Raw genomic sequence first — 12,108 nt, 5'->3', positions numbered from 1 at the left:
TTTTATCTTTATTAGTAGGTTATGAAGCATGCAAGCAGTTTCTTGCCCGGTGCTTGTGCAGACATGGTTGAGCATGGCTGGTGAGATCTACTTTTTGTCTGCATATAAGCTCATGAGTCTCGATTCTAGGAAGTCCAAAGATCTTGCTGCAAAATGGTTTGTTAAAAGTGAAGGCTTACATTGATTTTGTCATCTGATTCTTACTAGCTGAATCATCATCAAGAATGGGAATTGGCACCTTGAGAAGCAAATGTTGGAGTGTGGAGCCTGATCTAAACTTAATAGGCTTCTCTAATTTCCGTGGATCCAACGTGCCATGGCCCCACTTCAATCAAATTTTTTTTTTAAAAATCTAGTGTAAAAATTGATTTTTTTTTTTGTCTCAATGTATTTTTTGAATATAAGTTCAGCTTGGCCCTATCCAAATCCAATCCACAAAACCGAGTCCCCATTTGGCCCGCCCTTGTAGAAAATCCTGGCTCCGCCCCTGCGCTAAGGGAATGTGGGGTTGTTGGGGAACACGTGTTTTTGTAAGGGCATTTATATAATTTTGCCCTTTTCTGGTTTGTTTAAAAGGGGGCCGGTGATTTTTTTGTATTCTTTAGTCCTTTTAAGATAGTGAAAACCCTTGAGCAGCTGTGGACGTAGGAGAAGTTTATATCCAAACCACACAAAAACCATTGTGTCTTCTTCCTCCTCCTCTTCATTTCTGCTCTTGTTGGAGAGAGAGAGAGAGTGTGTGTCTCAAGCCGAATAGCAACTTCATGAGCAAAGCCCGCAAACAAGTTGCAGGCATATGACCCATGTTATCAAGCTGAACATTAACTACCTGAAAGAGGTAAATCCAGTAAGGCATGAAGCTGGCTCTGTATAGATCAGTCCCCAAAAAATTAGAATTAGCGCGATCCAACACTTTGTGGTTCCCAATTAGCATACTTGGGTACAGTTACATCGAATCAGCTACTAAAGCTAGTAGGCGCCGGACGATAAGGTCAATTAGGGAAACTCTTAGACATCACCCAGCCAAAGCCACGGGCCCACGGCGTAGAATAATACATGTTTACATCTCTTAGAACATGATTAAAGCAGGGTATACTGCCAGATAGGCAGGAGAAACATCAAAATTTTTAGGACAACCAGAAATTCGCACATCTGAACAATTATTTAGGTAAAGGACTCCATCATTGAGCTCATGTACTGTCTCTTTCCCCATCAATCAATTCCTCGAAAGAGCGAAAAAGACGATGAACCGGTGTTTTAGTTCATTGAATCTATGGTCGGCTCCATATACACATATTAAACTTTAAGCATGGAACTTAAAAGCGGACTCTGTATTCAATTATGCAGCATCAAATTAGGCATGATTCATTAATGCTGCTACAGCATTTGAATCTAACATGCGTACATCCTTGATTAGGTGGTTCCAAATTCATTGCACCGCATTTAAGGAACCACTGCGTATCATGTTTCCGTAGTAATCTAAATGAACATGTTCCTGTAGTAAATAATGAAATTTCTGACTTGTGCAAAAAACAATTGAGGACAGAGGTGGCTGAATTTCGAAAATCGTTCATGCATCTGTTCTGTCATCAAAAGAGGATTTTTTTTTTCTTTTTTTTTTCCCCCAATACCTGCTGGATCCTTTTTTGCTATTTAATAAAACAAATTGGTTTCCACGCAAGTAGCAAGACACAATGAGATCATTTGGTTCCCCGTCAACCATCCTGGACCCAATGTCTTCAGTAGAAGAAAAGGGAACTTTCGAGGTTTGCAGAATCTATTCTCAGAAAACATTTAACTAGATTAGAAAATCAAAGAGTAAAAACTCATGCAACTCTGAGTAAATCTATTTATTTTAACTATACTAATTGGTAAATATAAATGCTAAAAGAAAAAATGTACTTCATTGATAAACCAAGTCAGAGAACTGGGACAAGCCTATTCATCTGGCAAATAATTGATGCAAAACACAGGGATATGCTTAAGCCAGCACATTCTTCCCATATGAATGATCAAATTCGAAAGTTTCAACAGGACAGAGTCATACTGCACAACAGCTTCATGTTTGTTCCTCCCTGTCCTATAGAAGTGCTAAAAACTTTTGTGTTGTATATTTGTTAAATATTACGCTAGCAGTCGTCTAATCTTTCTCAGTCTGTTTTTTGGCAATTTTACGTCTTCTTTGCTTCTTTGAAAATCTCCGTTGTTCCTTTACATGCTTTTCCCACTCTTTCCTGTACTTCTGATATAGAAGCATAGCAGCCCGGGCATCCTCAATCTGAAATTAGTGCATTACTCAATCAGAACGTCAGTTGACACAATAAAAGCAAAAAGCCATTCGCTGACAGAACAAGCATAATCAAAGAACTTCCAAACTTTTTGCTGCATGACAACAAAAGAAACACTTCTTAGAAGCAGATCTGGAATGGGTATTTAAATAAGGAAACCTGAGAATCGAAACGAGACATGGAGAGGTAAAAGCGAATGGAAAAGGGCCTCCCGGAATTCTCACAACTTACTTAAATTCAGTTATTAATTCACCAAAGAGAAAAATTTGATGGATAGACAGACACCAGCTTGGATGAGATACAGAACCACAAAGAGAAGTCACCAACATCAGCAGCCAAGTTGGATAACAACTAATGTTGGTATGCACTAACTAGATATCAGATTCAAACTGGTCCAAGATAATCTACTACTAGCAAGTGGTGACTTCTAGCAACAAGCAGTATCTGAAACAGCCAATGGCAACTAGTTGGAAAGGCAAAGAAGAAAAAGAGAATAACGAAGAGCACAAAGATCATGATTCTGAAATTTGCCAAATCATAAATATAGTGTTTCTTCAGAAGTTTCTTCAGTCACATTTTCTTCCAAATGTATATTATATGTATTATATATATATATATATATATATATATATATATATCATTTTTCAGTTTCTTTTAATTTTAGTTACTATTTTGAATTTGTGTCAATGGTTTTATAAGAAAATAATAAAAACTCATAATTTTGTAATAATTTATATTATTTTATGTATTTATCATGTTTTGGATTCTCAAAATTTTCTCGCGAAAAACAAATTTTTCTAGACAAAGCTTCATCACCAAGGGGATATATGGACAATGGAGAAGATTTGGCCTCGGTTGTTCGAATTCCAATCTTAGTCCATTAAGAAATTGGAAAAGTTGTTGCTTTCTAATTGATGCTGTTCAATTTCAAGACCTTTGCTAGAATCCCTAGTTCAACCCATAAACTGGAAATAGCAGAAACCTATTCACTTCGAGACATGACACCTTGTTTAGGCATGGTTTTTTTTCCCCTCCAAAAGGTATGTACGAAATGCAAGATCCTTCCTCGCATTCATCTTTTAAAGGTAATCTCATACTTCACTAACAGAAAATTGGACTCGATTGGCCTAATATAAGTGCTACTTAAAATCCATGACGTTATATTGGGTGCTTTGTAAAGATGGAAAATAGGTCTGGAAAAGAAAAAAAGACCCTAAGCAAGAGCACCAAGGCTCAATAAAGTATGGGTTCAAAGAACCCAAAGAACAAACAGTTTATGTGCAATAAGGACACAAAAGGAATATATTAGAACTCTACAGAACAGAATACAAGAGGATGTGAGTAGAGAGAGACAGTTACCCTCTATTTAGGAGGACTAGCAAGCTGTTAGACCTAGCCAACAGCCAGCAATTTGCTGCTTTTTGCAGAAGAAAATAAAAAAAAAGAAAAAAAAAAGTGAAGACTGAAGAGAAATAAACACGACACTACATGTTGAGAGAAATTAAAATCAGTTGGTTATCTCTGTGGCTGGATGAATTTGTTTTTAATTTTGCGTTGCTAAAAACTATCACAAAAGATGCATTGGCAACAGTCAATTGTTTGACCTCAGTTTTCAGCAATAGAATTCACCTTTTGTGATGGTTTTCAGTGACAAAAAAAAAAAAATCATCCGGCCATAGATGCAGACAGCTGATTTCAATTTTTCATATATGAGACATTTACATAAATTTTAACAGCTTTTTATGTCATTCAGCAAATCCTTTTTCTTCATTGACTCGATTAAAATGCCTTTGATTCTCTCATCTCTTTCGAGCCCTTCAACTTCTTTGTTCACCATCTTCCTGTGTTGAAGGCTTTGGCTTCTTTCTTGGATCCTTCCACATAGCCCTACAAGCCTTTCCTATGGATGTGGTGCTTCATAGTTGAGGCCCACATTGCATAGTTAGTGGAGTTGACATTGTTGCATCCCATGATGATAATAATAATGAGCTACAGGAAAGTGCGCAAGCACCAACATTTTCGACCAAAGGGTTAAAGATCATCCCTTGCATGAATCTCAAGACATCAACGAGAAATTTCAACAAATTCAGCTATGCACTGTCACTATGGAGGCCCTTTGAGACAACATAAATGAGAACTCAAGGCTACAAGGATATTATTCTCAAAGATGACAATCTAATACTTCACTTAGTACAAGCTACTTTTAATGATGATATAATCTCACATTGCACAAGGAGCTTCTCATTTATAGTCCTGAATGATTCCAAGAAGCAAACTATCATGGGGAGGTTGTGTGGCTTGCTAACATATATGCTACACGTGTAGCCAATATAGCTGTAGGGAGTGCCACACAGCTACCCAGCTAGCTGGGATAGGCATCGGACACTCCCAACAGCTAGATAACTTACACCACAAATGCCGTTTGGACATGAATGGAGTTACATCACAAGACAGGAAAAAAGAAAAAAAAGATGACAACATTTACAAGAAAGTAGTTACATCAACCTTATATATAAATGTAGTACACACACACACACATATAGATATTATATAACAGTACCCACATAGATACGTGTGCAAACACAAACACAAAGCAATTAAAAAAAACAGTAGAGATCATTCAACAGGAGACATTTGATGAGGAAATATAGGGGGCTCTACTCATCAAGATGAGCAAATCAACTGTGTAACATGTTGAAGGTCTCCCATCAATTCCATTGGATAAGCACTTAATGCACCTTCATGACTTAGAACATGAACAGTGGATGAAGAAACACAGTTTAGAAATGAGTTGTTTAAGGTCCCCTCTGACCACCAAAAAATATACTGAAAATACTTTCATTTCATTGAGAGAAAACAAGGAATTAACAAAAGATGTTAGAGAAAGATAGGCATAAAGACTAATACATGAAGCATTCATAACATTTGCATAACACATGTACAGCTAAACTGGATAATGGCTTGCTAAATGAGAATAACTCTGTGCTTCCAAACTAAAAATAACAGATAATTGAATCATCAATAAGGAAGTAATATATCATAGTAACAAATGCATCATCATGACATGCTGAATGTTTAAATGTATTAACAAACTAAAAGCGACACCATTCACTTGGACATCCAAAGAAGGTAGCTCACCGGACAATGTTGTTTTCTTTGAATTTCTACTCCAAGATGCTCCTTTGCAAGATCACGAAGTGCTCTTGTCTTCCCTTCTTTGCTGAGCATAGTCAGCAGTATCATAAGATTTTGCAGAAGAAACCAAATTTCAGATGAATAGGAAACCAGCTTACTTTTTGAAAGGCAAATAATGAGAAGTATCTCTCGTACATCTTTTAGGATGACATAATAGCAAAGCCTGTCCCACATAAAAAGAAGTACTTCAAACTCAAAAGCAACTAGCAACAACTCCAGAGAGCCAAAATAAAATATTTATACCTTGAGATCGTGATGCAAAGCATGGCCAACAAGGATCCTGTCCTTGATTAGTTGAGCAACATCTTTCTGCACAGTGTGGAAATCCTTTGCTGAAATTGAAAAATTTCCAGACTATTGTGGTCCACTAAAGAAAATGATAGAACTAATGCCACATTACATGAAAAATAGGATTGAAAGATAAAAGAGACAACCTTTTCTCAGGTTATGAGGTCGGATTCCACTTATTTCTGAACGAAAATCAACAACATACTCTAATGGACGGGCATACTCATCATATACAACATTACCCCAGCTGTTCACCTGTACATGAGCCAAACCATTAAAATTTATCATTTAATCAGCACATTTAATTAGCCAAAACTACTATTGAAACTCGATCAGATTTTTCCTTTAACAGAATTCTATTTGTAAGACAGAATATATATATATATACATATATATATATATATATATATATATATATAACAACTAAGCCTGTGGAAGATTTTTTTGGGAAAAGAAAGAAAAATTAACTAGTTATGAACCAAAGGAAAATAAACATATGATGAAGCAGATGAGGTGTCATTCCAATTTTTCTACTAGCTTATGAACACCACATGAATTTAAGCAATGGTAGTGACTGAATAGTAGTTGTGTTACTCCAATCTCCCTGACCATGACCACAACAACTGCACAGAGGATTTTTTGAATGCCTAAAATGAAAAGATGTAGTGCTTATGATGCAGACATTAGATTGTTAGATCTAATCCCTGCAGAAAGGCACCAATAAGAACAGAAATGAAGGGAAATGCATGAAGAATTAAAGGGAAATCAAATGCAAAGGAAAGTATGGTTTTTCTTAATTACCAATTAGTCTAAAAACAAAGATAGAGCCCTTTTTAAAGAGGCTAAACCCTAAATCCGAATTGGATCTCGGGTTTCAGAATGAGAAAGGTCCAAACCCAAAGAAACATTAGAACATCCAGATAAGACTAAATACTATATATTCTAAGATCTATAATGGATCAAAGTCCGAGGCCCAGCCCGCTAAAATATGTCACCTAGGTGTGGGGTGCGGGTGCAAGTGCCGGTGCAGCGGTGCGACGAGAATATTTATTTGTTATTATTAATTTATTATAATATATATATATATATATATATATATACACACACACATATATAAGAATTAAGAAATTTAGAGTATACACTATAGTCTATACACTACACTACACACTTTATGGATAAATTATATATGAATATTATATATTACATACTTATATGTTACAATGTATTGTGTATATGAATGTAATATATTAAGCATTAACATGCTTACAAAGTACGAACATTAAACAAGTAAACAAAAAACAACAAGACCATGACAGAACAAAGAAATGGAAAAAAAATGTTAAACCCTCTTTTAACGTTAAAACTTTTTAAAATAAAAAATATCAAAAAAAGACAAAAATACGCTTGACGAGGTTTGACCGCACTCGACTCTAGTCAAACGCGAGTCGGGTGCATGTCCAAAATGGACAAAAATGATCTGGTGCGGTCAGCTGCACCCGACACTTGTTGACTCAAGTCAGGTGTGAATCCGAGCTGCACCCACACCCGCACCCGAGTCGTGTCGACACGGGTGCAGCAGTCAAATTGCAGCGTCCAGGTGACTTAGCCGCTAAACTACACTGCATCAACCTCCCTGAGTTGAAGAGTTTGGCTCTTGAGGAAGGTATATGATGGAGAGCTGACAATGAACCATGATAGGAAGGGTGGCCCTTGACTTGACTCACATTGAATGCATACGGCAAGGAGCCTCGCCTTGTCGGGATGGGGCTGCAATAGAATCAATAACCTTTGACACTGACCTACTGGTATGTCCTGTTGCAGGCCCGAAGTGCTTGAGGAATCCCCATACATATGACTAGTTTCCTTGGATTGCATGCTTGCTGAAGATTCAATTGCATCATGGTGGGGGTATAGATTGGTGACATTGAAGATTGGGGAATATTCCAATCATCGGGAAGATCTAAGAGGTATGCATTTTCCCTAAGTGCTGAAGATTCTGATAAGGGGAGCTTAACTTGTGATAGGTTCCAACAGGAAAACGTTCTGAACAAAAATAGACCCAGACAAGCTAACATACCTCAAAATTGACTCCTTCCTACCCCTGGTCAACATAGGCTTTGTAAGACTCATAGCTACCTTGCAATTTCTGTTTGGCCTGTTGTTGTATGTCACCCATGTAAGCGACAACATCTAGGGCTTGACGGTCGATATCAATAAGATGGGACACCAAAGCGAGATCAACTACATACACAATCTGGAAAGGATACTAACCAGTAAAATGGTTAACGGAACCGTTATATGCAACTTCTACCTGAGGCAACACTAGCTCCCACGTCAAGACAGAAACGAAGGGAAATGCACTAAAAATTAAAGGGAAATCAAATGCAAAGGAAAGTAAGGCTTTTCTTAATCACCAATTAGTCTAAAAACAAATAAGAGACCTTTCTAAAGGGGCTAAACCTTGAATCCGAATTGGATCTCGGGTCTTAGAATGAAAAATGTCCAAACCCAAAGAAACATTAGAACATCCAAATAAGACTAAATATTATCCATCCTAAGATTCATAATAGATCAAAGTCTGGGCCCAGCCCGCTAAACCACACTGCATCAGTTAATTATCTTCCATTAGCCATCTAATTGCCCATGATATTGAGGAACCCATACGATTTTCTAGTTCTTTATAGAATAATTTGTCCAAACAGGAGCTCCTAATGAGAGGGTCACAAAGAAAGCAAAAGCTGCATATTGGGCCACGAATTGTCATCATGCATCTACAAAACTCAACAATTCCAACACAAGTGCATGCTTAATCCTCCTTTGAGCCCCTTATACCGTTGCTGCAAACACAAATGTCCTGTTTCATGTCCAAACTTGTATTGTGAACTTTCTACCACGTGCAGCCCTATGCATGTGAAATAACCAAAACTTCTAAGGCCAATCTGAGTTCTCCACATATTCCAAATAAACAAGCAAACAGAAGATAACAGAAGCTCAGCATGGGGTTGCAACTTGCAACCAAATGGTTCTCCTGTATAAGCTTTGTAGAACAATGAAATAATGAATCTTCTGTTTCAGTTCATGAGACCTAAGTATATAGTTAAGGCTTCTCTTGTCAGCTCAGAGTCCAGAAGTTGCATTCCCCTATTCAATGTGTGGTCCTCAAAATACCTGCCGAACTGTATGATGCTACAAATGTTCAAACCTCACAGCCCAAATTCTGCAGTCAATTAACTTGCATGGTTCCCGTTCTCCTGTATAAGCTTTGTAGAACAATGAAACAATGAAGCTTCTGTTTCAGTTCATGAGACCAAAATGTATAGTTAAGGCTTCTGTTGTCAGCTCAGAGTCCAGAAGTTGCATTCCTTATTCAATGTGTGGTCCTCAAAACACCTGCCAAACTATATGATGCAACAAATGTTCAAACCTCACATCCTGCAGTCTAGCAGTGCTCATTGAGCAATCTATGTGTAAAAAAATATGATTCAGATCAGGACACTTCAATCTTTAAACATGATTTCTGGAACATGAAAAACCAGTGGCTTACCATACATCTAACCAGTGGCTTACCACCTTAGGGTGATGCATACATAAAAAAACTCATTTTTCAGGATAAGTTTTGCAAATAAGTCAACTGAATGTGCAGAGTTTGATTGATGAAACATTTGAAAAAAATTAGTCATTTAAGGTTCTAGATGTTGCAATTTTACTTGGTTCAAAATTTTGAATCTTCCCTGTATGAACATATGAAAATGCCTCTTATAATGACTAAAACATCCAAATTCACAACTACATCCAAGCGATAAGACAAAAACTAGACAAGAAACCCAATAAGACCAGCACAGAAAGATAACCCTGTAGAAGAATTTTTTAATCGATTGATTCAACTAATCAGTCATCTTTATAGTAGACTCTTGTGTATTAGATGCACTTCGCTCATTTGGTTGTCCTTTTCACAGATTTGACATTTTCAGCAGCAATGATAGTCCTGTGTCCCCTTTTAGAACTGCTAGGTTCCACAATGAAGGAATTTCCCATGCACAAACTCTATTTGACTCACTTATAGTGGTTTGAAACGTTGAACACACCCACTTTTACACAAAAAATAAGCATTTTCTCACAGTTGGCAAAACTATTTCCTAATATTGTCTGCCTTCACATCTCATCCCAGTAGGGAGTACTCGTGACCAGAATATTTTCAAATCATACACACTTCAAATAAAAGCTATACCCTGTGAAACAAACAGAACCCAAGGTTTTATAAGCATGGTCACTAAAAAAGGCAACATCCAGAACCATGCAGTTTTATTACGAAATACGAAGACAATATAGCCTGCTTTTTAGGGAAAATCAGCATTAGTATACCATATTTTCCATTTTCGTATAAAAACATTTCATTCATGGATAGTTTTAGTGCATCTCTCTACTTTTGTGCATTCTAAAATCTCAAAAAGTATTTTGAATCTTCATGAATATCTTTGCAAGAAAATTAGTGTGAAACCCTTATTTTCATAATTTTTTTATTATTTCTTGTATATTTTAATTTTTTCAATCAACTTTCCCGAAAATACCCAAGAAAAAGCTAGCCAAAAAACAGACAACTGTATTTGTGGCTATGTTCTAAAGCACCTCTCGATTTCAATTTAGATCTTCATACTTTATCATACTCCATTCTTTGGAAGTAATAAGGGCCGGATAACTAACAAAATCCAGCATGAAATCTTTAGGTATATCAATAGACAAGCTCAGGAGCTGTTCTCATTTAGTCTCGCTTGAAAAAATACTAATAAGCATAAAAAGAGGGTTAGATTTAGTCATCTGTAACAGAAAAAGATGTTTAACCGGTCATCTGATAATATGGAAAGACTCATGACTTCGTCCAAGCAACACGATCACCCCATTGACAAAAGCTAAATGAGAAGTTAAAAAAGGGGGAAAAAAAAAAAGAAAGATAAGACATTAAGGTAAGAGATAGAATGCGCACCAGTGAGACCCTTCCAAGAGCACTCTTGCTTCCTTGGAAACTGACACCGACCATCTCACAATCCATTGCAACCACATCTGTTAAACTAAAGAACAATAAATAGAAAATTAAGGTGACTGAAAACATGTACTCTCATGTGCGAGCGGAACGTGCTAAAAAATAGAATGCCGTAGACACCAACATCCCGAATCTCGATATTGGCAGCTTATATTCTACAAAAAGCATAATTGAAATGGACATGGAGTCGGTTTGTTAATCTTAAAAGGAAAGACGGCGTGCAATTATTCAATCTGTACAGGTGCAAGTAGAATCAAACTTCAGAAACCAACAAGACTTCAGCACCAAAAAGTGCTCCGTGTAACATCATCGCGCAAACTATTCTAAACTCTCCATATGGCCAACCTGCAGTCAGAATTCTTCGGAGTTAGCACTGCCAATGCTGATGCCGAGGATTCCTCATCGGACCTTTCCTTCCGCTTACCTGTAAGTTTCATATCCTCCAAGGGAAAAGAAGAGTTAGAACATCCCGTTGTGTTAGACTAAAGGAAAACAGAGAATGATGCAAGAGACACCTTTTACCTAGAAGAGACTTTTCGTGGTTGACATTGGCGGTCGATGATTGAATGGGACGAGCTCTTGGTTTGCCGGTTCCGGTTTTCAGCTTCTATTGCATCAACAAACAGATAAACATATTCAAATTCCATTCATCCAGACAAAGTACTAAGAGAAGCACAACAAGAGAGAGAAAAAGAGACGCTAACCGCTTGTAGCTGTGCCCAGTTGGGATTAAGGGAGGAAGTTGGTGGTGGTTTTTCTCCAGCTTTGGTTTGAACGAAGCTCCCTCCCTTCCCAACCACATCCGTAACACCATGACCAGTGACCCCCATGTGCTGCCCCGTTCCTCTACCTTGTAACTATAGGAACTGCGGAATCCCGAGGCCTCTCGACCCTGCTGCCTTCTTCTTCTTCCTCCTCCTCCGCTTCTCTCACCTCCTTTCAGCCCAACGCACGACGGAGGGCAGTGGAGTGCGATGGAGAGGAGCAGCCGAGCAGGCTATAGAACCGGGTTCGGATCTAAGGGCATTCGCCGGTTTAAGGTTAGGGCAGGGCGACGAGGAGCCGGGTGAATCGGGAAATGCAAAATCGAATCGGCTCGGGCTGCTGATTCGCTGAAAGATTCAGCTTTACGGGCAAAAACAAAAAATAATATTAACAACCAAACGGCATACGATGGGCAGTAAGGTAGGGATGCTGAACTGATTTTGGCTCAATTCGAACTCGCTCGTGTAAACTCAATTCTAAATTTTATTTATTAAACAAATCAAACTCAACTCAAATTGAGTTAAAACTTGAATT

At 37.7% G+C, this 12,108-nt stretch overlaps 1 protein-coding gene across 1 annotated transcript; it reads right to left on the bottom strand.

Moving 5' to 3' along the window:
* Positions 1 to 1,878: 1,878 nt before the first annotated feature.
* On the bottom strand, positions 1,879 to 11,825 carry LOC116246628 (RNA exonuclease 4). The gene is made up of 9 exons (XM_031618419.2): positions 11,514 to 11,825; positions 11,332 to 11,416; positions 11,155 to 11,233; positions 10,753 to 10,837; positions 5,918 to 6,026; positions 5,727 to 5,815; positions 5,582 to 5,646; positions 5,427 to 5,508; positions 1,879 to 2,278 (listed from the first exon to the last, which is right to left on the bottom strand). The coding sequence occupies exons 1-9, from the start codon at positions 11,637 to 11,639 to the stop codon at positions 2,141 to 2,143; spliced, it is 858 nt and encodes a 285-aa protein (XP_031474279.1). The 5' UTR covers positions 11,640 to 11,825; the 3' UTR covers positions 1,879 to 2,140.
* Between the last annotated feature and the right edge of the window lie 283 nt (positions 11,826 to 12,108).

The sequence above is a fragment of the Nymphaea colorata genome, chromosome 2, assembly GCF_008831285.2.
Source record: "Nymphaea colorata isolate Beijing-Zhang1983 chromosome 2, ASM883128v2, whole genome shotgun sequence".
Taxonomy (NCBI): domain Eukaryota; kingdom Viridiplantae; phylum Streptophyta; class Magnoliopsida; order Nymphaeales; family Nymphaeaceae; genus Nymphaea; species Nymphaea colorata.
Note: the sequence above shows the minus strand (reverse complement) of the source record. Positions and strands in the feature narration are given on the sequence as shown.

Excerpts from the sequence above, each read along its gene's own strand:
- LOC116246628 (XM_031618419.2), bottom strand. The coding sequence starts at position 11,639 with ATGGGGGTCACTGGTCATGGTGTTACGGATGTGGTTGGGAAGGGAGGG. Across the intron at positions 11,417-11,513 it reads ACTGGGCACAGCTACAAGCG|AAGCTGAAAACCGGAACCGG; the intron begins GTTAGCGTCTCT and ends TTGATGCAATAG. Across the intron at positions 2,279-5,426 it reads AAAGAAAACAACATTGTCCG|ATTGAGGATGCCCGGGCTGC; the intron begins GTGAGCTACCTT and ends CACTAATTTCAG.